The sequence below is a fragment of the Suncus etruscus genome, chromosome 15 (assembly GCF_024139225.1).
Source record: "Suncus etruscus isolate mSunEtr1 chromosome 15, mSunEtr1.pri.cur, whole genome shotgun sequence".
Lineage (NCBI taxonomy): Eukaryota > Metazoa > Chordata > Mammalia > Eulipotyphla > Soricidae > Suncus > Suncus etruscus.
In genome coordinates this window covers 39970118-39996907 of record NC_064862.1, presented here as the reverse complement: position 1 = coordinate 39996907, position 26790 = coordinate 39970118, and the positions used below count along the sequence as shown (strand labels likewise).

The 26790-nt window shown below is 39.8% G+C and overlaps 1 protein-coding gene across 1 annotated transcript in view; it reads left to right on the top strand.

Annotated features, from left to right (window-relative positions):
• MTR (5-methyltetrahydrofolate-homocysteine methyltransferase) overlaps positions 1-26790 on the top strand; it is a 118794-nt gene that overhangs the window by 41511 nt on the left and 50493 nt on the right. Inside the window, 4 exon segments of the mRNA XM_049789038.1 lie at positions 2149-2334; positions 19832-20011; positions 23666-23782; positions 24259-24399. Coding sequence (XP_049644995.1) covers positions 2149-2334; positions 19832-20011; positions 23666-23782; positions 24259-24399 — 624 coding nt within the window.

The window sequence follows — 26790 nt, the reverse complement described above, 5'->3', positions numbered from 1 at the left end:
TGATGCTATATTCCAGGTGTTCAAAATTTTTCTCAAATAAAACTTAATAATTAGTCAAAAACAAGAAAGAAGGTTGGGGAGTGTAGTTTAGTGGTCAAATATTTAGTCTTACATGTGTGAAACTTTGGGTCACACACACACACACACACACACACACATACACACACACACACACACACACGCTGGAGCTCAGCCTTTGCATTGCAAAAGGTCTGCATATTTTATTTTCAGCACCACATTGTGCATGTGTGTGTGTGCGTGTGCGTGTGCGTGTGTGTGTACAGTAAGAAAAATTATAGTTACTAAAAAATTTTGAAATTGAAAAAGAAGTTGTAGTGATCAAAAAACTAAGTAATGGAAATGTGTTAAGTAACACTGTGTCCTTCACAGTTAAAAAGTTACCATTCTTTTCTCAGTTCACAAGTCAGACAAGGGAGGTTTGTTTACTCCCATTTAGAGATAAAGGGGAAATCAGAGTCAGTGATACATCAGTTTGCCTGAGAGTATTTACTTAGTTTTATGATGACTACAATAATTTTTCTTTGAAGTTTACTTGAGATCAAATTTTGTACAGCCCAGATGAAGGTTATAAACACATACAACCAGCACATTTATACCAGCAGAGTTGGGTTTCCAGATGTCAGCAGGTATTTTTGTTTGTTTTGTTTTGAGGCCATGTCTGCCTGCCTGACCATTTGCCCATGAGTCTAGCATAGGGCTACCATGGTCATTATGTGTATGAATGAATAATAGAGCCTAGAAAAGCAACCCCATTGCATTTCTTTTTATATATCTTGCTCTTTAAAGTCCCTTTTTACCCCAGAACAGAAGTGTTACTATATGGAGCATGTTAAAAATAATACTATGCTTATTGGTACAATCCAGTTTTTTTTCTTTTTTCTTTTTCCAATTATATGCATTTTGTTTGTTTTTGTGTCACACTCAGTTTACTTTGAGCTCAGAAATCACTTTTTTAGCAAGCTTGAGGAACCATATAGGCATATGGGATGCCAGGGATCAAACCTGATTTGGCAGCTTGCAATACAGGCATACTGCTGTTCTGTCACTCTGGTCCCAGTAGTTATGTACATTTTTGAATATGACATTTACCTTTCCTTTCTAGTAACAAAATTCACTATTTTTGACTAGGGTAGAAACTTGATTGTCTAAAGGGAAGATTCAGTAACTTGGCTGGAGGGCCGTTACCAAAGATATGAGGCTAAACATTAACAGAGTGAGAGCAGAGATGTCTGAATGCTCTTTGAGGTTTTTGCCTTAGGGTTGAGGAATTTGACAGTATAAACTGGTACTGAAGTCAGTGAACTGACCTTCATGATTTCATTCTGATATTCAGCTGTGGTCTTCGTGCTTTTACAATTTCTGGTTCTTGGGGCTGGCGAGGTGGCGCTAGAGGTAAGGTGTCTGCCTTGCAAGCGCTAGCCAAGGAAAGATCCCGACCGCGATTCAATCCCCTGGCATCCCATAGGGTCCCCCCAAGCCAGGGGCGATTTCTGAGCGCTTAGCCAGGAGTAACCCCTGAGCATCAAATGGGTGTGGCCCAAAAAACAAAAACAAAACAAAACAAAGTTTCTGGTTCTTTATGGATTCTCCTATAAAACTAAAAATATGCTAAGTCTAAACAAGTGCACTAGGTGCTGTAACAATAGCACAGTGGGTAGGGTGTTTGTCTTGCATGTGACCGACCCAGATTCAATCCCTGGCATTCCATATGCTTTCCCTAACCTGCCAGGCATAATACCTGAGTACAGAGACAGGAGTAACCCCTGAACACCACTGGATATGGACCCCCCAAAAAAGAACTTCCACAGCAAACAAGTGCATTAAATACTGTCACATTACTACAGTTTGTCCATTGTTTCTTTCTCAAGTGAAGAAACAGGGAGGACTGAATAGCCAGCTCAGTGGGCTGGAGTACAGCCTCTGCATTGCAAAAGGACTGCGTGTTTGATTATAAGCACTACATAAGCCCCTGGCATGACCAAAAGCTACCCCTGAGCACCATCAGGTGTGGCCTTAAAAACAAAAACAAAAAATAAAATGAAGAAACAGGGACTTGATGGGAACCTCAAAGGCCTGTTTGCGTTGCCTCATCATCATCATGTGGTTTCCTTGCTCTTTCGACCTCAGGTACCCTTGTGCATTGACTCTTCCAATTTTGCTGTGCTTGAAGCCGGGTTAAAGTGCTGCCAAGGGAAGTGCATTGTCAATAGCATTAGTCTGAAGGAAGGAGAGGATGACTTCCTGGAGAAGGCCAGAAAGATTAAGAAGTTTGGAGCTTCTGTGGTGGTCATGGCTTTCGATGAAGAAGGACAGGTGAGTGAATTTCTTTTGACTCAGTGGAAGGGAGCCAAGTCTCAGAGAGCTTTGTGTACAAGTATACATGCACCCATGCAACCATACATATATACTTATATATGTCTATATACACATGCATACATAAAAGGAATTGTTTGGTAAATGTTGGGATAGCTGGCTATGTATTTGGAATACATTTGGAAGAATGAAATATATTCTCACCACACATGAAAGCAAACCAATGTCAATTAAAAATCTAAGTATAAAAAGAAAATTGTAGCTTTTCTCTCTTAAAACTGTGCACTCTTAAACATGTATCCTTGCTTCCTTGCCCTCTGAAACCTATGTTCCCTCTTGAACATCTCCTTCTCTCTCTCTCTCTCTCTCTCTCTCTCTCTCTTTTCTCTCTCTCTCTCTCTCTCTCTCTCTCTCTCTCTCTCTCTCTCTTTCTCTCTCTCCCTCCCTCCCCTCTGTCTTTCTTTTCATGTCACCTGAGTAGTGCTGTGTGTTGCCCAAAATACCAAAATGAACTAAAACACAGTATCTTGCTCACTAACAAAACAAAACAAAACAAAAGCAAATTCTAGGGCTGAAGAGATAGCTGTGCTAAAGCTTATGGTTTCTACCCAGGAGTCTCTCTATAGTTTCTCTTAATTTGCCAGTAACAACCCCTAAGCACCATTGGATATGGCAAAAAAAGAAAAGAAATCCAATCTCAAACCCCAAAAATTTTAAATAATTTATAGAAAAGTATTTACTTAAGTTTGAGATATGGAAAGTCTCAGAAATCAAATAAGATTAAGAGTATTTTCTACTAAAAATGTGAACCTTTCTATGGCAAACCATGATACTAATTATAATATAAATAAGAGTAATGAATTAATAATGCTAATATGTCAAAAGTTTCTACAAATCAGAAAGCAAATTGCTCCAATCAATCTAGTAGAGTAACGGATTTAAAAAATGAGCAAACAGGGGCCGGAGAGATAGCATGGAGGTAAGGCGTTTGCCTTTCATGCAGAAGGTCATCGGTTCAAATCCCAGCGTTTCATATGGTCCCCCGTGCCTGCCAGGAGCAATTTCTGAGCATGGAGCCAGAAGTAAACCGTGAGCACTGCCGGGTGTGACCCAAAAGCCACAAAAAAAAAAAAAAAAAAATGAGCAAACAATTTATAGAGAAATATAAACAGCCTTAAATTTAAGAGAAGATACTTCATTTTTTAATGATTAAAGAAATAAAAGACAAAAGCATTGAGATAGGAAAAAAATGTTGATAAATGAAAACTCTTATAATATATGTCATGGTATCAGAGAGGAGGCATATCGGAAGTTCAAACAGTGCTTGTGTGTTTATGCAAATGATTATTGTATGGCTGTATATCTTACGGCGTTTTTTTTTTTTAAGTTTTTGGGTCACACCCGGCTTGTGCTCAGGGGTTACTCCTGGCTGTCTGCTCAGAAATAGCTCCTGGCAGGCACGGGGGACCATATGGGACACCAGGATTCCAACCAACCACCTTAGGTCCTGGATCGGCTGCTTGCAAGGCAAAAGCCACTGAGCTATCTCTCCGGGCCCATCTTACGGCTTTTATAATATTTTTGTGTTTATCTTTGGTTTGGGGCTGTGTTCAGGTCTTACTTTTGGCTCTGTACTCAGAGATCACTACTTGGCAGGGCTCAGGGGACCATATGTGGTGTCAGGGATTGAACCTGGTTCAGCAATATACAAGGAAACACTCTACCTGCTGAACTATATTTCCAGCCCCTTATCTGGTATTTCATTTAAAATAATTTAAGTGATTCATGGATTAGGTTTTAGTTCCACCTAATTATCTTATAGTAGTTTGACCATTTAAGGGTGGGAGGAATCTACATTTATTATAGCATTGTGATAAAAAAAAAATAAGAACTCTAACTATCCATTAACAGGGGGATGCTTAAATCTTGTAACACAAACATATTATAATGAATACTATACAGAAGCTAAAAAGGTGATGAATTATGATTACAGTATTTTGAAAAGTAGAAAAATATGTGACATGATCCTGGTTTTAATCTACTTAAAAAGGAATTAGATATATGATTAGATATATGATACAGAAGCAGGGGAAAAGTTTGGTAGTGTTAACTAGAGGTTTGAAATGGAAGATATATATTGATTTATTTATATAATTGACAAAAGGTAAAATTATATGGACTTTTTCTTATCTTTTTTTTATTTAAAAATAATTTAACAAGGGCCTGGAGAGATATCACAGCGGCGTTTGCCTTGCAAGCAGCCGATCCAGGACAAAAGGTGGTTGGTTGGAATCCCGGTGTCCCATATGGTCCCCCGTGCCTGCCAGGAGCTATTTCTGAGCAGACAGCCAGGAGTAACCCCTGAGCGCTGCCGGGTGTGGCCCAAAAACCAAAACAAAAAACAAAAAAAATAATAATTTAACAAAATTTTTATGCAAACTGTTTTTGTTATGAGAAAAATTCAAATAGTCTAGAAAAATACAAAAGAGGTTTTATTGTTGTTGGAGGGGTGTTGGCACACCCACTGGTGCTGAGAAATTGGTTTTGAATAAGAAGTTTGAATGTAAGTATATATCTTGGCATGTTAGTGTGCTCCCATACATGATTCTGAGTTTCAAATGCATGGTCCAGATAGGATTTGCTTACTGGAGAATTTCATAGGTAGCACTGAGGTTGACTTAGCTTATGAAAAGAACAGCTCAAGAAAGGGTCCTATGACTATGTGAGCCTTGAAGCTCCTCTTGCTTCCAGACAAGAGGAGATCTCATTATAGAAGGATTTAGGGTGACACAGTTGATAAGTAGGGGAAGAATCAGGAGACAAGGACCACAGGGAAGCCAGTTAGAGAATAGGGCTCAAGAAGGCGTGATCAATTAGGAGGAACCTAAGATTTACCACTGGATTTAGAAACAGGGTAGTATGTGATCTTGTACTGTCTTCAAGGACATAACAAGCTTAATAAAAGTGGGCTCAAGAGAGAGTAGGAAAAAAAAAACTGAAGACAGCAGATTAAAATTGTTGGCAGTGGAGGAATTTTGCTATTAAGGGGAACAGAGAAATAGGATAAATCCCAGAATACCAGATAAGAAATTAAGGAAGGTGTGTGTGTGTGTGTGTGTGTGTGTGTGTGAGAGAGAGAGAGAGAGAGAGAGAGAGAGAGAGAGAGAGAGAGAGAGAGAGAGAGAGAGAGAGAGAGAGAGAGAGAGAGAGAGAGAATGTTTTTAAGATAGGGTATGAGCTAACTGGAAGAAAGAGCTGATGTATGAGAGAATTGTAGCATTTGCTATGCTCATGACTTCGTTAATTGAGAGAGAAGCAGTTGTGCAATTGGAGCATTAGACTCTGCTCACATTAGACTCTGCTCACATTCAGGACAGATGATAATGTCCAAGTCCAAGACTGTAAGTGTTGGGTGGAGTGGGTGGGGTCTCGGGGCCGATCATTGTGCTGGGGAGAATCTGACTTTCTCTGAAGGAAGCAAGATCTCTAGAGAATGATAGAAATTTGTGTGCATTGCACTTCTGTGCAGTTTCTCTCTAGTATACAACAGAAAAATCCTGATTGAGGGGGTGATCTCGGTAAATGCCTTTAAAAAGAACAAAACACCCAGGCTCCATCTCTGGGTTTTCTGAGTCTTTTGGTTTGGGATGAATCAGTAATTTTAAAGCCATAGAAGTAATTCTGTATGCAAAGTTATACCACCTGCAGAGTTGATCTCATTTTGTCCTTTATCAACCACCTGGGGTAGCTGTTGTCCTATTTTACAGTGACTGTAATGATCAAATAGCAAAGGCATGTGAGAACCAAATTTTAGTACCTGTACTGCATAGTTTGAAGACTAAGCTATGTTTCCAAAAACTCTGTTAATCACCACATATTTTTAATATAATTTTTATTTTGAACATAGTGGCTTACATATTGTAGACAATAATATTTTAGGTACATATTTACATAAAATCAGGGGGATTCCCATCACTGATTTGTCCTCCCTACACCTCCGTTTTCGTCCTACCTCCCAAATCCTCCTCCCTCACCCTCGGGGCTGCTAGAATATGTGGTCCCTTCTGTACCTTGCTTACTACTTAGTAGTCTTGCACCTGTTTGGTCTTGGTACCTCCCTTATTTCCCCCTCTAACTGGGAGGCAGGACTAGCTAGTTCAAGTTATGTGGTTTTGTTTGAAGAAGAGAAAAGTAATAAACTGGGGTAAAAGTCTAATACTCCGAAAATAGGCAGAATCCTTCTAATCGAGAGGCTCTCATCATCGGTTTGAAAGACGAAGGAGAAAAAGAAGGTGAAACACTCCAACAGTACAACAAGAAGTGTCAAATATCCAGTGAGCACTCCAACAATAACAACGATAAGCACCACAAAAATAGCCATGGTCTTGAGATAAAAAACATGGCAGGGCATATAAAGAAAGAAAAGAAAAGAAGGAAAAAACATAAATATAAATGGGGACAACAACTTCAATAACCACACCAAAACAAGAAAATCACAAGAAGTAGATAGGTAAATAAAAATAAAAAATAATAAAAAAATGAGTATTTAAAAAAATAATATATATAAGAAAAAAATGTTTTGTGCTTTTATCTTTTTTTTTTTCCCTCTTGCAATGGCACAGTAAATATTGGGGTCATTCGAAAAGGAATTCACTTGGCCTAAGAGATATGGGGTTTCTCCACCCTTGGAGTATATTGTCATGGGATTAACTATAGACTCCATTCAGGTTCATTTACTCTCCCCTTGGTGCTTTCGTGGTGTTTGGAAGGCTTCTGCTCCTTCCTGGTAATCACCACATTTTTTTTTTTTTTTTTTTTTGGTTTTTGGGCCACACCCTGTGACGCTCAGGGGTTACTCCTGGCTATGTGCTCAGAAGTTGCTCCTGGCTTCTTGGGGGACCATATGGGACACCGGGGGATCGAACCGCGGTCCGTCCTAGGCTAGCGCATGCAAGGCAGGCACCTTACCTCCAGCGCCACCACCCGGCCCCAATCACCACATATTTTTAACTAACACTTTATTAAAGTGCTTGATCTCGTCTGAGGACAAGCATTTTCTAGTTTTGATTTGAATCTGAATACAAATCAAAGCAAATTTTGGGGAAAATTTTTTTGGTTATGAAAGAAATGCATATTAGACCAATGCTGATTTGATATCTTATTATGACTGTAAATTAGTAAATGGAAATTGAAAAACAAGACCATAGTTGAGAGAGAGTACAGGAAGGAGACAAGTGTTTGCCTTGAACACCACTGGCCTTAATTAGCTCCCCCAGCATGACATGGTTTCTATGAGCACTGCCAAGAGTGATTTCTGAACACAGAGCCTGAGAACAGTTGGGTGTGACCTAAAAACAAAACCAAGAACCAATAAAACAACAGGAATGGGATTGAGGATGTGTCTCAAGTATTAGAACATGCATATATGAGTCTTGGATGTCAGGCATCTGGAAAAAATTGAATATTAAAACCAGGTCTGTGTAGGTACAGCTGTGGTGAACAGGAAGGTTCGTTCAGTTTAGAGGGAGGTATACTTTTGTGTAAGCTTTATGAAAGAAACTGTAATACCTGTCAAATAAAAAAAATGTTTGCATCCTTTGAGCTAATGATCTCATTTCTGGGAAATTATTCCAGTAACAGAATTCAGCTGCATAGGAATACTGCATATGCAGAATTTTTACAAGTTTTTTTGAAGATGAAACACCCTAAATGCTCAGCTGGAGAGAAATCAATAGCTTCGGTTATATTCTCCTATTAGAATACTATCCTGATTTAAAGTATTAATGGTACAAATGACAGATTCACTGACAGTGATTCCGTAATATAATTATTAATGTGCGAGCCAAAATTATATAAGCACTTGAATATATGACTTTGTAAAGACTCATTTGCTAAGAAGTGGATGCAGTGGGAATGTTGCACCAGTGAAGGACACCCCCTTCACTGAGACCCAATTACAAACATGTTTATAATCATGATGCATAAATAAAGATACTCATTTAAAAAAAAGTACAGGAGAAAGCCCCCTTCTTAATTTTTAAATGAGAATGATTAGTATCATAGACATGTTCCCTTTTCTGGATGAATTATCCACTGACAGAAATGATTTAAAGAAAAAAAAAGAAGCAGATGAAAATGCAATATAGGGAAATAGAGAAAGATAGCAAGATTAAAGATGCCTTTTCATTTAAAAAAATTTTGTTTTGAGGTGCCATCGCATTTATGGAAGATAGTGACTATTCCTTAATATAGTTTATATGTGTGAAAATGATCACATCTGCTACTATGTGATCACTATTTCTAAGAAATGACATATCATCAAAATGGTCATATGAAAATAGCTTCTTCAACAAAAACAGAAAATTATTTGGCAGTGCTCTGGGGGCCATATTGAATGACAAACTTGGATCAAACTTGGGTCGGTTCTGTGCAAGGCAAACACCTTATATGCTGTACTATCTCTGTAGCACACAGCATCACCATGTGTACACCCCCCCCAAAAAAAACTCCACACCAAAATCTCTAAACTAAATATAGAAAAATTTTATTAGGATTTTATGTAATGTTGGCATGCTGCTGACCCTGGATAGACCCAGGTTCTATTTCCCAACATCCCATATGGTCTCCCGAGCCTGCCAGGAGTGATTTCTGAGTGCAGAGCCAGGAGTAACCCAAGAACACTGCTGGGTGTGGCCTCCCAAAAATATTTCATGGTAATAACTGTTGTATATGAAATTATTTCCTTAAGATTATCCTTTGCCTTTGTCCCACCTTGACCTTCCAGGTGGGGGCGCAGTTGAGAGCCGAATAAATAGCTTGGGTGCCAGGCGTTCAGGGTCTTTTGCCAGAGTTGGTTGGCTGGTTCTAGGTGTGTTTTGGAGCCAGCAGCAGGCTGACAAAGGACTCTCTTTGCCCAACCTTTTACCCCTTAATCCTCCTGTCTGTGTGGATTATTTGCTGCGGATAAATATTACCAAGATCTCCCCCCAAAAGGGGACAAGGGAATGGCAATCAATTTCTCATTCTGGGAGCTCTTTTTGGATTCACAAACAACCCATAAAGGAATAAATGGTACCCAACAATAACTACTTTCTCTAGATTAATTTTTATTTTTATTTTTATTATTATTTTCATATGATCATTGTTGGTAATATATAATTTCTTAGAAGTAGTGATCACAGTAGCAGATATTAATGCAACTATTATATTCAGCACATTTTCTGGTGTTTAAATGATTTGAAAATATACCAGGCATGTAATTCAGTGGTAGAGCACTTACCTTGTAAATGTAAGAAGGCTTTGAGTTTGATGACCAATATAGCAAAGGAAAAAGTAATTGAAAATAATTTTCTAATTTATGAACAAATGAAGTCCTGTTGGAGTAGTGATTATAATATAATTAATTTTAACCCAACTAAAAAAAATTTGTAATCATGGTTCTTAAATAATTAATTTTAATCAAGACTACAAGTGAATGTCTTGGCAGCATTTAGACTTGTCATTCAGGAACATACTGTCTTTCTAATTACTGGTCAATCGAGTTTTGCAGTTTTCCTCAAGTAGGAAACATAAAGATAATGACAAGGTGTTATTTTACTTATTTTGGTTTTGTTTTGGGACTACACCTGGTGGTGCTTAGGACTCACTCCTTGTAGGGTTCAGGGAACTGTATTCAGTGCCCAGGATTGAAACCAGATCAGTCATATGCAAGGTGAGTGTGCTACCCACAGTACCATCTCTCTGGCCCCTGTGCTGCTTTATTGTTGTGACTAGCTTATTTTTTTATTCCTTTAATGGTGAAATTTTAGATGTTTATTTCATAGCCAATCTCTATTGTATTCCAATAATATGATACTGTTTTTTCAGGTTTACAGTACAGTATTCAAATAGTTCTAGGAAATTAAAGATAAGAATTCTTGGACCAGAGAGATAGCACAGCGGCATTTGCCTTGTAAGCAGCCAATCCAGGACCCAAGGTGGTTGGTTCGAATCCCGGCGTCCCATATGGTCCCCCGTGCCTACCAGGAGCTATTTCTGAGAAGATAGCCAGGAGTAACCTCTGAGTACCGCCGGGTGTGGCCCCCCCCCAAAAAAAAAAAGAATTCTTAGTTTTCCCTTTACTTTTCCTTTGTAGAAGGTAATGATTGAAGTCTAGGGCTTGATTCTTACTTTTTTTTTTTCTCTCTCTAATCCTCCCTAGAGCTTTGCTAAAATCTGACAAACATTTCTGTATTTTTCTTTTCCTTTTTGCTTTTGGGCTACATCCAACAGTGCTCAGGGGTTACCCCTGGCTCTGTGCTCAGAAATTGCTCCTGGCAGGCTAGGGGGACCATATGGGATGCTGGGGATTGAACCCAGGTTCATCCCGTGTCCCCTTTCTGCTGTGCTATTGCTCTAGCCCCATTTCTCTATTTTTCTGGACCTCCATTTTCATGGCTGTCAGGACTCACCATTCCCTAGTTAGATGGCATGGTTGAATATTTCTGTTCCTGAACCTTCCTTTATGTGACATGTATATTTGAATTCTTCGTAAGAAAGAAACCTCTCAGAATTGCCTTCCAAGGTGTTTAGTGCAGGGATATGAGGAATATAAAGCCTCTAAGGCACTCTTGATCTGATAAACTCCCAGCCTGGGTATTCAGTGTCTCACAGGAATAATAAATAGCACAGCAGACAGCTGGATTACCTCCAAACTCTTTCCCAGTTTCCCAGCATATGCCTAGCATTCCTCTTTAGGAAGGAGATTTGATCCCCTGCTGGAATCTGGCATTGCTTCTTCTAGTGTTTGACATTGTGGAGGATTTTCCAGCTAAGAGCATCTAATTTTAGTTTCAAGAAAAAAACCAGGCGATTATATTGACTCATGGTGATCACCATGCAGATAAGGTCTGCTTTCTCATTTCTTCATCTCCTTTCACCAGTGATTACTCAGTTTTCTGAGATGGACCCATTTTACCAACCCTCAATGACATGTGGCAATGTTTGGTCAGATTTTTTTCCCATGACTGGCATGCTGAGTGGTGGGTGAGCAGGAAATCAGCTACTGACATATAGGTAAGATATTAGAGTTGCTGCTGAAATTCTGGGCACTCTTCCACACAGAATTTTTTGTTTTGTTTTGAAGGGCCACACCCAGTGATGCTCAGGGGTTACTCCTGTCTCTGCACTCAGAAATCGCTCCTGGCAGGCTCAGAGGTTCATCCCAGGTTGGCCCCATACAAGGCATATGCCCTACCGCTGTGCTATCTCTCCGGCTCCCACAACAGAAATTTATCTGATCCCAAGTACCAAGAGTGCCAAGGTTGAGTTTCCTTTACCTGGAGCACTTTCTGCATCTGTAGTCTATTTTCTATTACCATCTGGCTAGTAAAGGCCACACTGGTCTTTGTAGTATTCAACATTTGGGAGTTTTGAGTGGAAGCTGAAAAAGAACCTGATGAGACAGGGATAGATAATCTAGCATGGGGTTCTAGAAAGTTTTGAAAGCTGGGAAAGTATTCTTAGAGCTCCATTCTGAAAAGAAAGGCAAAGTTAGAGCGTTTGTATATTTTGCTGTATATATTTTTATATAGTATATTTTTGAGTGTTAGGTTAAGTTGCATTTCTGATTAGCAAATCAGTCATTTTGCTATTCTTCAGAGCTCTTTACAAGATCTCCTACAGTTTTTTTTTTTTTGTTTTTTTTTTTAAGATATCAGAGCAGACCCCTCAGTGCTGTAGTTGGGAATCTATAGAAAAATTTTATTCTTTTTCCTTTCCTGCCCTTCTTGCCCCAGAACTTTGTTTGTTTGTTTGGGTCACATCTACCAGCGTTCAGGGGTTTCTCCTGATCTATGCCAGAAATCCCTTCTGGCAGGCTCAGGGGATCATATGGGATGCCGGGATTCAAACCACCATCCTTCTGCATGCAAGGCAAATGCCCTACCTCTATGCTATCTCTCTGGCCCCTCTCCCCAGAACTTTATGGCCTAGAGACTAGCATTTGGACACTGCCTTTATGAGAATGCAGAGGTTCTGAACAGTGGCACCTACAACCTCCAGATTGCTACTCAGATTCCCCCCTTTCTTTGCCCATCTTAACTCTGGATATTATACTTCAATCTCACGTCCACATCTCAGATATTTCCATTTTTCCCTCTACCCCAAGTTTCTGGTCATTGCAGCTCTGACTTGAGCATGAGTTCTACTAGGAACTCAACCTTTCCAGTGCTGATTGTGAACCAGGCTGCTTTGGGTTTCCCACAGAGAAGACCCCATGTGTGCTCTTCTTGAGCTGTGGGTGAGATCTCAGCCTCCTGCCTGGGTTTATGCCCCAGACTGCACTTCCCCCCAGGTTCTAGGCACTAACACTTGTGTTTAGCTGCTGTGGGCATCCATCTGCCACTGTAGAGAATTCATTTAATATTTCCAAAATGAGCCTTTGCCCTTAGTGCTCTCATGTCCTTTGCTGTATGTTTCTCCTATGGAAGTTTTCCTTCAGCTTTTTTTCTGCTGTCCTGTCAATGCCCTTCTGAGGGTCATACAATGCCCCCTTTTTCACCACTTCTTTGTGATCTTTGCTACAGCAAAGATCTGCTGTGCTCTCTGACCCATGTGAAGTAGTTCGTAGGAATTTAAACCTTTCATCTTCTTTTGCAGTTGGTCCTCTCCCATCATGAGTCCTTCCTTATCAGACTTGGTCCTGTTTTATTCCCCCCAAATTATTATAGACACCATAATTTACAAAACTGTTAATGGTAGGGTTTCATGCATAAAATATTCCAGCACCACATCCTCCACCACTATCCCAGTTTCCCCCCAGTTGCCCAGTACATTCACCCCCAAACCCCCACACAATGATAACCTTACTTATATAGACTAGTTCTCAGTTTCTATTGATTTTGAACATTTTTTTCATCATTACACATTACATTTAATAGACACATGCATGCAGTAAAATTTTCCAGGTAAATGGAAATGCTTTGGTGCAACTGACAGGAATTATTACACTAGAGTGCTAGCAAGTACTCTATAGTGCTATAGACATTGGATCACATCACATACTTTTCTAACTTATTTCCAAAAAAGGGACTTAAATTGTAATTACTTTAGAAATTGTCATATCTTCAGAGACAGATACTTCCTTGATTATGTGCTATGAACTTAGATGCTATTTTTCTTCTTGTTATAGAAGGATCTGGGTTAAGATTCTTCCAAATGAAATATGTGAAAATACTAATATTTCACAGGAAAATAGAATTTAAGGGATAAATATTCCACAAATGAGTCGTCATGAGATACATTCACCTTCCCTTCTGGTGAAGAGTCTACAATAGAGACCAGAACATTTTGGGGAAATGAAATACAGGCCAGACTAATTTGACTGACTCATGGTAACTAAATCAGTGGTTCCCCAGAAACCTGACAGACACTTATTTCTTTTGTTTCTGTGCCACACCTGGTGATGCTCAGGGATTACCCCAACTTTGCACTTGGGAATTACTCCTGGCAGTGCTCAGAGAATCATAAAACGACAGGGATTAACCTTCATTTGACTTGTGCAAGGCAACTACCCTACTCTGTACTAGTGTGCTTATAACCACTTAGATTGACACTGTTATAAAAAGGCAGCCAGGGCTACAATTCCTAATGATGTGATAATTACTTTGATTTTCACTGGCTTTTTTTTTTTTTTTTGGTGGTTTTTGGGTCACACCCGGCAGTGCTCAGGGGTAATTCCTGGCTCCAGGCTCAGAAATTGCTCCAGGCAGGCACAGGGGACCATATGGGATGCTGGGATTCGAACCAATGACCTCCTGCATGAAAGGCAAACGCCTTACCTCCATGCTATCTCTCCAGCCCCTTCACTGGCTTTTTTTATATTAATAATTTTTATTTTGACCAAAGTGGTTTACAAATCATTCACAGAAGTATTTCAGGTACATAGTGACATTGAATCAGGGGCACTCCCACCACCAATGTTGTCTTCCCTCCATCCCTGTTCCCAGCCTGCATCCCATATCGTCCATTTATGATTTTTTTTTTTTTTTGGTTTTTGGGCCACACCCTGTGATGCTCAGGGGTTACTCCTGGCTATGCGCTCAGAAGTTGCTCCTGGCTTCTTGGGGGACCATATGGGACGCCGGGGGATCGAACCGTGGTCCGTCCTAGGCTAGCGCAGGCACCTTACCTCCAGCGCCACCGCCCGGCCCCCATTTATGATTTTTTATCACCCTATTTTCTCTAGCATCTTCCCAGACCCTATTTATTCATCTTAGAATTAGGTGTTCTTTACCCTTTTCTTTTCCTTTTCTTTGTCTCACTCTTGTATGTACCTTGATGATGAAACTGAAGAATGGCTTTAACTTTAGCCATTTGTTTCCAACAGTATGATTCTCTAGCAAGGCCAGGCAGCAATTGTTTTTTGAGGGGATGGTGATGTGGGGAACCATCCTGTGTGCTCAGGAATCACTTCTTGCTGTGCTGGGAGTTGAGGTGGAGACCATGTTGTCCCAGGGATAGAGCCCAGGCCTCTTGCATACAAAGCATGACTCAGCCCTCAGATCTATCTCCCCAGCTTTGCAGTGAGTGGATTTCTTAGATTTTTTTTTTTTTTTTTGGTTTTTGGGCCACACCCGTTTGACGCTCAGGGGTTACTCCTGGCTATGTGCTCAGAAATTGCCCCTGGCTTGGGGGGACCATATGGGACGCCGGGGGATTGAACCGTGGTCCGTTCCTTGGCTAGCGCTTGCAAGGCAGACACCTTACCTCTAGCGCCACCTTCCCGGCCCCATGAGTGGATTTCTTAGCTAAAGCCTATACCCACTCATCACTGTCCAATTTTTCATAGCTTATGGATAAGCCTGGTAAATTACAAACAGTATTCTCTCCTTCTTGATCCTTCAATTTGTGGTATGGTGTCTGAAATTTTTCTCTAGCCTAATGTAAAAGGTGTCACAATCTCTAGGTGATTTTCATCCTAGCTATACATTAGAATTCTTAATTGCTACTGCTGAGTGATCATCTCAGCCTTTGGATTTAACTGGTCTGGATTCTGCTTTATGGATCAGTGATAGAAAAACAACAAAAATCACTCCAGCTCACTTTAACATGCAGGCAGAGTTACCAGCTCTCTCTCAGAGGAAAGGTGTCATTCTGTTTTGTTCACTGAACCTCTATTCTGAGTCTATAATATTTGAATGCTGGAGGTTTACTAACATGCTTATCTCACAACTTATATGAATAAATATGACAAAAATATGGCAAATCTACTACCGTATATATTCTGCTCTTGGCCAAGGCCTGACCTCAGAAACTCTGTTTACTCTGAGATTCATTATTTTATGCAACTGGCAGGTGTGATGAATCTGGAATATACCAGGTGCTCTGAGAGGCTCTCAGTGAACCAGGTGATAAGGGCCTCCTTCTGGAGCTGAGAGTTGACAATTCTGTTCTGACTCTACAATGACTCTGCCCTGCAAGGACCCTCTCTTTGCTCCATATCCAGTGCAGTCTTCGGTACACTGCCAGATCCCACTTCTCCATCCCCTTGAATATAAAATATACAATATGCTGCCAGATTGGGCCAGACATCATGTCTCAGAGAGAGTAACTGGGCATTTGGTTTCTTGTCCCACTAGGTTACTAAGAAATTCCAGCAGCAGTGGTAGCCCCAAATCTGTCTAAAGTCAATCAAATCGACACTTTCACCCTCTGTCCAGCAGGAGTCGATTGCAAAAAAGGAGATAAGCACACACATAAAGAGACAGACACAAGGACTGGGCTTTCAGGATGCTGGGCTAGCTATACAGCTCCCTACCCTGGTTCCTAAGATGTTGAGTTATTGTTTAAGTTGATAGGTATTGAAACATATCAAAATTCACTGGGTATATTAAGAGCAGAGTAGGATATTTCACACAGCCAATCAGAAGACAGTCTTAAGATCATGACAGTTTCCTATTCTGTTTTTGCCTATGTTGACCTCTATATTAGAATCCTAAATTGGTTTATTTTGTGCTGTCCTGGGTATGTGTTTGCTGCCCATTTATTTTCTTTTTTGAATTGTGAGTGGCGGTGGTGTTCTGCACTCAGGAATTATTCTTGGCAGTGCCCAGAGGACTATATGGGGTGCCAGGAATTAACATCGGCTATACCTGGTGTACTATCTCTCTAGCCTCCTGCCCATGTATATTTTATGACCTAAGCTGTTTTTACCTAGGGAACTATCCTGACCTTAGGGTTTGGTTTTTGACAAGGGAACTATTTCCTACATAAATTTATAATCACTTCTCTAGGTGAGCTGAGCTGGCTATCTGATGGGGGGTGGGGTTTGACCTCTTCCTGACTGTTTTTTTCAGGGTCCATACTTTTTACCTTATTACTAATGGAAGGAAGAAATAAGATTAAAAAAAATTCTATTAAGGAGGGTGAGATCTTGTCACCTTCCTTAGCAGAGGTCTCAAATTCATAGCCCGTGGGCCACAAACGGCCCTCCATACAACATTTTGTGGCCCTGCCTTAGAGGAATCTTTGTTTTGTTTTGTTTTAGTTGTTTGGGTCACAACCCCAATGTTCAAGGCTTACTACTGGCTTTGCACTCAAGGATCACCCTGACTTTGCCTCCTGTGGCCCGCAGGCAAATTGAGTTTGAGACCCCTGATCTAGAGCAAATAGGCTACATACCCCACTTATATATCTGTTTCTTAGCTCACCCCTGCGTTTTTTTGTATTGGGACCACACCCAGCGATGATCAGGGGCTACTCCTGGCTCTGCACTCAGGATTCATTTCTGGCAGTGTGAAGGGGACTATTTGGGATGCAAAATTCTCTCCCCAGTGTACTATTGCTCTAGCTCCTCCCTGGCCCCTTGATTTGCCAAGTCATGCTGGCAATTCCCTAGTAGGAACTAAGAATATAACCCATCAACTGCTTCTGCAGGGACATATGAGAGACCAATGAGGCCAGTTAATAAAAGATTACCTTAGTAGGTAAGCAATGTAAAGCCTAGCTCTCAAGTGAGTTCTTTGTATAATTTCCCTACTACTCCTTTCTCTGAAGATCAGGTCTCAGTAATTGTTCTTTAGTGAAAGCAGAGCATTCCCCTTCTTGAACTCAGGCAGAATTCTCCTTTGAGTTTAGGACACGTGTGATTAGAAACTGATTTTTTAACGAACAGTATTTATATCTTCTGATGGGCATCTTCTGTAAGTAACCATTCTGGAAGATTTCAACATTGTGCTGGATTTTAGTTTATTTTTAATTTTGTATCTATTTTTTTATTTTTGTTTGCCAGTCAAACTTACCTGGTGGGTACTCAGGACTTTCTCCTGCCTTTCTGCTCATGAATCATTCTTAGAGGCTTAAGGACCATAGAAGATTCTGGGGAGTAAACCTGGGTCAACTGTATACAAGGCCAGTGCCTTACCCACTGTACTATCTCTCTAGTCCCCTTAAAAAAGATTTTTAACTAATGTTGAATTTTCTGGGAAAATTGATCCACACAATTAAGTTGTGGAGAGTGTTGAGAGGGATGGAGGTTGGAATCTTTTGGAAAGGGTACATTGATGATGAGTGTGGTGTTGGAATTGTGTGCATGGGAAACCATTATTAATAGTAATATAAACCTTAGAATTGCTATAATATTTTGTGAAGTTTAATTATGACATTATTTAAGTTTCATATACATGCAATGGAACATTTATATACTATATATATATTTTTTAGCCACACCCAACAGTTACTCCTGGCTCTGCACTCAGAAATTGATTCTGGCAGGCTTGGGGGACCATATGAGATGCTGGAAATCAAACCCAGGTCCATCCTGGGTCAGCCGTGTGCAAGGCAAATGCTGTACCACTGTACTATAGTTTCGACCTGTATCTACTGAATATTAAACTTATCACTGATAACTTCAGTTCAATTTAGTGATATTGGAAATCTTCAAGAACATTTTCTACTTTCATTCAAAATTGTCTTTTTTTAAATCATGGTAGGCATAGCAAATGCTCACTTTTTCTTCAGAATAGACTGACTTTTTTAAACCAGAAATAATTCAGAATGTATTATGTTGAGTAGTCCTGTGTTGAGGCTGTAAATCTGATCCAAAGACATTTTCCATAATGCTGTTCCAGTAATGCCTTGAATGAAAGATCATTTGTTATGCAATAAGTAATACTAATCACCTACTCTGACAGGTACTGCTCTGTGCATTGGAAATTCAGCAAGACTAATATTCTCACCCAAGTTCACCAATAAATAGCATTCAAATAAGTAACCAACATTAAGAAAAAGGTTGCTTAATAAATATGTAATTTGTGGGGCTGGAGTGATAACACAACAATAAGGCATTTGCTTTATACGCAGTCGACCTTGATGGACCCAGATTTGATCTCCGGTATCCCTATCCCTGAGCCTGCCAAAAGTGATTTTTGAGCGCAAGGCCAGGAGTAACCCCTGAGTACCACCAGGTGTGGCCCCAAAGCAAAACAAAACAAAAATATGTAATTTGTATGAGAGATGTTGAGTGCAGAAGGGCTGATTTAGAATGATTAAGGAAACTTTTCTGAAAAATGGATTTTGAATGGTTTAAAGCTGTGCCTTGGTATGTTCTAGGGAGTGGCAGCAGTAAGTAGAATGCTTTGACACCTTGTGTGTGACAAGAACGTCGTCGAAGAACAGGATGGGAAGCATGCAGTAAATGAAAGAGGGAGCAAATGATAGGAAATAAAATAGGACATATAGATTCTGGTCTATGGAAAGCAACTGAGAATTTGAGTTTTGCTGGAAATAGTTCTCTGCTTTCTAGGATCACTGTTTATTATTAATAATTTATATTTATGGCAAAAGGTACATATTAACTAATCAATTTTATTACTGGTATAGATAGGGGTAGGCAATAAAAACATTCTGGAATATTAGAGTGCTATAAGAAGAAAACAGAAGTCTATGGCAATATAGCCTGGGCAATGGCTTAGAAAGTGATAGGCAGATTAAGAGAGGAAGGGCACTTCTTTTTTGAGGGGGACCCACACCTGGCAATGCTCAGGGGTTCCTCCTGGCTTTGCACTCAGAAATTACTCCTGTTGTGTGGGGGAATAGATGGGGTTCTGGGAATCAAACCTGGGCTGGCTGCATGCAAGGCAAATGTTCTACCCTCTGTTGCAGTACTGTCTCTTCAGCCCAGGACACTTGATTTAAATTTATTCTTTAGTAGTACTGATATTTTATTGTGTGTATAATTTTTAAGAAGCTTATTTATAAATATAGCATGTATATATACAGGATACGATTTTTACAGAAATAAGATAGCTGTTGTGTTGATGAAAACATAAAGGGACTTTGAGCCAATTCACCCTCTGAGAAAATTGATAAATGTTTATCAATTTTATCAAGGCTGCTTGGCATTTAGATTTTCTCTGAAATCCAGCATTGATACTTAACACAAGTGAAAAATGCTTCTGTCTCTACAGAAAACACTTCATTTTTCTATTTCAAATTATATTTTTCACTCTTTCCCTAGGCAACAGAAATAGACACTAAAATTAAAGTATGCACTCGGGCCTACCATCTTCTTGTGAATAAACTGGGCTTTAATCCAAATGACATCATCTTTGACCCAAATATCCTCACCATTGGTACTGGAATGGAAGAACATAACTTGTATGCTGTTAATTTCATCCAGGCAACCAAAGTCATTAAAGTAAGTATGAGTACTTTCTCTCTTCTACTCAAAATATTATTAAATTACTCACATGGCTCCAGTGAATAGTTTGAGATAACAGATTTTTATTGAGTGGGAATGTTAACATTCTTGTTCTGAATAATAAATTGACTTTATGAAATTCAGGAGTCTTTATTATTATCCTTCTATGTGGTTTTATTTAGGTTGTAAAATATAACATACTGGAGAAAAATAATTTATTATGAATCCTTTAATAGCTTTCACTAAGATCTTGAAATAGAACTTGGTTAGTGCCTCCATTTCTTTCTTTTTCTGATTACTGATTATAGCCTCCTTCTAAATTTAATGTAGTTACCATCAACCTGTCTCATTAATTCTACTTTGTTTCTTTTCCTAAAGCAGCTATAACCACATGCATATGTGATCAACTCAGATTATCCATGGGTTTTTTAATTTTTTTTATAATTATCTTTATTTAAACACGGTGATTACAAGCATGATTATAGTTGTATGATCACAGTCATATAAAGAACTCCCCCCTTCACCAGTGCAACATTCCCACCACCAATTTCCCAGATCTCCCTCCTCCCCACCCCCCCACACCTATACTCGAGACAGGCTTTCTACTTCCCTCATTCATTCATATTGTTATGATAGTTTTCAGTGTAGTCATCTCCAACTGCACTCATCACTCTATGTGATGAGCTTCATGTATACTATGCAGCCGTCAGGAGAGATAAAGTCATGAAATTTTCCTATTCATGGATGTACATGGAATCTATTATGCTGAGTGAAGTAAGTCAGAGGGAGAGAGAAAGACGCAGAATGGTTTCACTCATCTATGGGCTTTAAGAAAAATGAAAGACATTTTTAACAGTATCTCAGAGACAAAAGAGATGAGGGCTGGTAGGTGCAGCTCATGGGTTTTTTAATTTTTAAGCTTTTGGGCCACACCTAGGGATTCTTAGAGCTTCCTCCTGATGGCACTCAGGGATTATCCCTTGTAGGGTTTATCACTCAGCAATGCTCAGGAACTATACCTGTTCCTGCACTCCTGGCTGTGCTCATGGAACCATATAGGATGCCAAGGATCAAACCTGGGTTGGCCAAGTGCAAGGCAACATCCTGCCTGTTGTGCTCTCTCTTGTCCAGATTTTTGTATTTATTTATTTGGGGGGAGGGTTTGGGTCACACCCGGCAGCACTCAGGGTCACTCCTGGCTCTATGCTCAGAAATCGCCCCTGGCAGGCACAGGGGACCATATGGGATGCCGGGAATTGAACCACCGTCCTTCTGCATGGAAGGCAAACGCCTTATTTCCATGCTATCTCGCCGGCCCCAATTTATTAATTAATCTATTTACTCAAATTTATTTTGACACTCCTCTCCACCACTCCCACACAGGGATACAATCCCACTGCCCTGAACTCACTCATCCAGTCTTTAGCTAGTTCTTAATCTATAAAAACGTATCTTTTTGGGTGGGGGGGTACACCTGGTAACACTCAGGGGTTACTCCTGGTTAAGTACTTAGAAATCGTTTCTGGCTTGGGGGACCATATGGGATGCAGGGGATTGAACTGAGGTCCATCCTGGGTCAGCTGCATGCAAGGCAAATGCCCTATCACTGTGCTATCACTCTGGCCCCATAAACAAATATCTTTTATATATAATATATATTGATATAATGCCACATTTTTCACATATTTCTGCTGCTTTTTCTCTTTCATTAACCTCCATTCATTGTACTGAGGGAGTGACAATGATTACTAAGTGCAAGAAGACAGTGATATACCTTATGGAGAAATATTTTTGTTAAAAATGATTCATTTAGACAAAAGTTACACATATATTGTCTGTGAACTCAATATTAGCAAACTTATAATATCTATTAGACAAGACATCATTAAATAGAAATAGCTATAAAACAAGGGTTTTGGGGGAAGTGGTGTCCTACTGGTGATTCTCTTTTTTTTTTTTTTTTTTTTTTTTTTTTGGTGTTTGGTTTTTGGGTCACATCGACAGTACTCAGGGGCCACTCCTGGCTCTATGCTCAGAAATCGCTCCTGGCAGGCTTGGGGGACCATATGGTATGCAGGGATTCGAACCACTGTCCTCCTGCATGTAGGGCAAAAAAAGCCTTTCATGCATGCCATCTCTCCGGCCCCCCACTTGTGATTCTTGACCAATCAGTTCAATGTAAAGACATGAACATGGAATGCTGTCCAGTGGGGACCTCTGGGGCCGCACCTGGCAGTGCTCAGTGGACCAGAAAATGCCAGGAATTGAATCTAGGTCTGGTGTTTGCTAGATATGTGTCTTGACCACTCTTATTTTCTCTCATCCCCAAAATGAGGCTTTAAAGAAGATTTTATATTTTTTGCTAAAATTGCCATGACTAGAGGTAGAAGCATTGTTTCTCATTGAGCAAGAATTTTCTGTATTCCCAGATCTTGTCTTTTTGGTTAACCACCACAAATAATGATAGTCAGCTATACAAATAGTATTATTTAACATCTTTACTTTTATGCTTAAATAATTAAGGTTTTTACATTCTTTTTCTTTTACTCAACCTAATTTTTATGCTTTGCATGTATTGCAGCTATACAGTGTTCACTGTAATTATTATGTAATATTCCATCATATAGCTTTACCATAGTAGATATTCTACTGCTAATAGACATTTATTTCATCTGTTTTTACTTGTTGTACATTTATGAGCCATGCTGACGCGTACATTCTTGAATATGTATCTTTATGTGCATGTTCATGAGTTTCTCTATAGCTTCCACTTGGAAGTGGGGTGTCATAGTACTATAGAAAGGCAAAGGGCTCCCTAAAAGCTTGAGTTAATTGTACTGTTATCAACAGAATTCTTGTCATTCTGTCCAGATGCCAACTGCATCAGTGAGGATATAACCATAACATATGGTAGAAATCTCAACTTCTTTTTGTCCTTCTGAAATTGACCAAGTTCATAGTGAATTTAGGGGAGTTTGTTCATTTAGATCACAAGTTCCCAAATGTATTTGGCCTACTGACCCCATTTCAGAAAAGATGTTACCCAGTACTTCCTTTGGAAAGTCTTTTAAATGAACAAAGAAACAGCCAGAAAGAAGTATGTACAACATGTCACCCAAACACACAGAAATAATGTACCTGCCACTTGATGAGAGTCTTTTTCCCCTAGTCCCTGGTTCCAGTACCCTGGAAACAGGGTGGGTCACTCACTTTGGCAAACACTGAATTTGATGAGGAACCTCATTCTTTATTCTTCAGTGAATGACATGCTCCTTTATTCTTTGTCTGTGTTTGCCTGGTGTCTGCTTTTCTGTCTCTTTCTCTTTTATTTATCCCGAAAATATTTCCTGAGACACTTGCCACACGTCTTGACCTCTCATGGTCACTGTAGAGCAGTGCAGAAGCAGAACAGAATTTGAAAGCTTCCTTTAGCGAGATTAGATCTAGAGGCAAAACCCGTTTATGAATCAGTACCTTTGTGATGCCATGTAATGGTAAGATTTGGTTTATATCAAACTGCAAGAAGCCTTGAATTATTTCAGCCTTTGTATTTATTTTTAGTTTCCAATCTTGTAGAAAGCTTAAGGTAGGTGATTATTGCCTTTAGCAACATAAGGGAGTCTTTTCACATTTTCACATGTTTTTTGTTAGGAAACATTACCTGGAGCCAAAATAAGTGGAGGTCTTTCCAACTTGTCCTTCTCCTTCCGAGGGATGGAAGCGATTCGGGAAGCAATGCATGGAGTTTTCCTGTATCATGCTATCAAGGTATGTTAGAAGATCTCTTTGTCCTGTTGAAACCAGCTTTAATTTGGAACAGGGGTTTGCAAATGTTAGCTTGCAGACTCACTCTAGCCTGCTGTCAGTTTTTATGAATGAAGTTTTATAGGAACAAAGTCATATTCACTCAGTTATATTGTCTACATCTGCTTATATGATATAGCAGCAAAATTATAGAATTTGCAACAGAGAATGTGGCCTAAAATATTCTCTATCTAGACTTTTATGAAAAATTTTTGCTGTGACTTAGAAATTTTTCACCTGGGTCAGAGAATTTGTACAGCAGGTAAGGAATGTGGCAGACCCAGGTTCAATCCCTGGCACCACACATGAGTCTTTCAGCAATGTTAAGAGTGATCTTTGAGCCTTGAACTCTGCTGAGTGTGAGCCAAAACCAAAAGAATTAAAAAAAAAAAAGTGATACTAGCTTCTTGAAAAATCCTCCTTCTTCTTATTGCACTTAGTTTGGTATGGACATGGGGATTGTGAATGCTGGGAACCTCCCTGTATATGATGATATCCATAAGGAACTTCTCCAGCTCTGTGAAGATCTCATCTGGAATAAAGATCCTGACGCCACTGAGAAACTCTTACGTTATGCTCAGGTAGGGAGAATGTTCTGATGTTCCATGTTTGAATGTTTCAGTCACTTATAGTTACTAAATGTTTATTTTAGAATAGACTCAAGTAACTAATTATTTCTGGATCACTGAGGACTGCTACAGAGTTCTATAGAAAATGCTTTAATTACTGCAAAGGAAAAACAGGTCATACCCAGCTGTTTCAGTATTCTGAATTTAGATTTCTTTGAAGGTATCTTTAAAAGTAGAATTAATCTTGGGGCTGGAGAGAGAGCATGGAGATAGAGTGTTTGCCTTGCATGCAGGACAGTGGTTAGAATCCTAGCATCCCATATGGTCCCCTGAGTCTTCCAGGAATGATTTCTGAGCTTAGATCCAGGAGTGACCCCTGAGCACTGCCAGGTGTTGCAAATCAGCCCCTGATGAGATTGACTGATGAAGGGATGGAGGATGAGGCCTTTCTCCTCCAGGTCGGACCACGCAGTCTGTTACACTATTCAGCCAACGGTTCTGAGGTTAATGCGACGGGAAGAAAGCCAACAGGCAGTCAGGCTTCTGAAGAAAACAGCTCTTTATTCTGTGAAGAGGCCGAAGCCAAAAGGCCTAAGAATAGGTCCCAGGAAAAAAGCCCCTCACCTTCCACAGACCCTTGCTTTTATGCCCCAGAATCAGGTACCACCCAATGGTGGGAGCAGAATCAGGTACCACCCTAGGGTGGGATCAGAATGCCAGGTCACACCCTAGGGTAGGGCACAATCACCGATCAGGGTAGCTCAGTAACATAATAATCCCATAACAATGTTTACATATACAACAGCGGGGTATGACCCCAAAGCAAAAACAAACAAACAAAAAAGTAAAATTAATCTTATATGAAGTAACAATTACTAGTTTTTAGAAAATCTGGAAATACGGATAAACAGAGAAGAAAATAAGAGGACTTATACCTTAGGTACCACTGGACCAGGGGAAATGTTTTACTGGTAAAACAGCCTAAGAACTCAATCAGCATCCTAACATCTGGAGCTTAAGAGACTGGTGTATGGAGACCAGCTGAGTCCAGTGTCATAGACCTGCAGACTTGTAATAAGATCATAACTGGTTGTTGTTCTATGCTCTGATTGGGAAGTACTTTGTTACACAGCTTTATCATGGAGATAGTTGCCTGATACACCAAAGAAGTGCTTACTTGGTATGTTATTGCTATTTGAAAAAGACTTGGCTTTTTTATTTGTTTGTTTTTGTTTTTTAAGTTTTTGAGCCACACCCGGTGATGCTCATGGTGTTACTCCTGGCTATGTGCTCAGAAATCACTCCTGGCTTGGGGGACCATATGGGACACTGGGGAATTGAACTGCAGCCTGTCCTAGGCTGGTGTGGGCAAGGCAAGATGCCTTACCGCTTGCACCACCACTCCGGACCCAATACTTGGTTTTTAATCTGTCTCCACTATTAATTCTCTGTGTGGTCTTTAAATACTCCAAGATCAAACCTTTCCCTATTCCATGTCTTTGCTTCAGAGTCTTGTTTAGAAGCATTTTACTGAACACACTAATCCTGTGCTTCTTTCATCTACTATCTACCATCTATCTCTGTAACTTTGTAAGATTTGATTAATCAAATGACCAGGAAGTCAGGACTGACAGGAACTTTAAGTCCTGGATCATTTGTCCCCTTGATTTCTTAAAAACAAACTTAAATTTTCTGCCATATCTAATATTAATGCAGGTCTATCTTGTTCTTAATACCATACTTGAGAAAGTTTTTGACAACAGTGCTTCTGAAAATATATTTATTTAATAAAATAAGCATCTATTTAATAAAAAAAATAGTGACTTTTAATTCTATTACCCAAAGTTAATCACAAGTAAGATTTATGATAATTTTTTGTTATTTTTTTGTTTGTATTGTAATGAATATTTTTCAGTGCAGTACTTATACACACATTTTTTTTTCTTTTTGGTTTTTGAGTCACAACCAGCAGCAGCATCAGGATTTACTCCTGGCTCTATGCTCAGAAATCGGTTCTGGCAGGCTCTGGGGGACCATATGGGGTGCTGGGATTCTAACCACCATCCTTCTGCATGCAAGGCAAACATCCTATCTCCATGCTATCTCTCCGGCTCCACATTTTTTTTTTTTTTTTTTTGGTTTTTGGGCCACACTCGATGATGCTCAGGGGTTACTCCTGGCTGTCTGCTCAGAAATAGCTCCAGGCAGGCACGGGGGACCATATGGGACACCGGGATTCGAACCAACCACCTTAGGTCCTGGATCGGCTGCTTGCAAGGCAAACACTGCTGTGCTATCTCTCCGGGCCCTCCACATTTTTTTTTAAATTTTATTTAAACACTGTGATTACAAACAGGACTGTAGTTGGGCTTCAGCCACCAAAAGAACACCCCCCCTTCACCA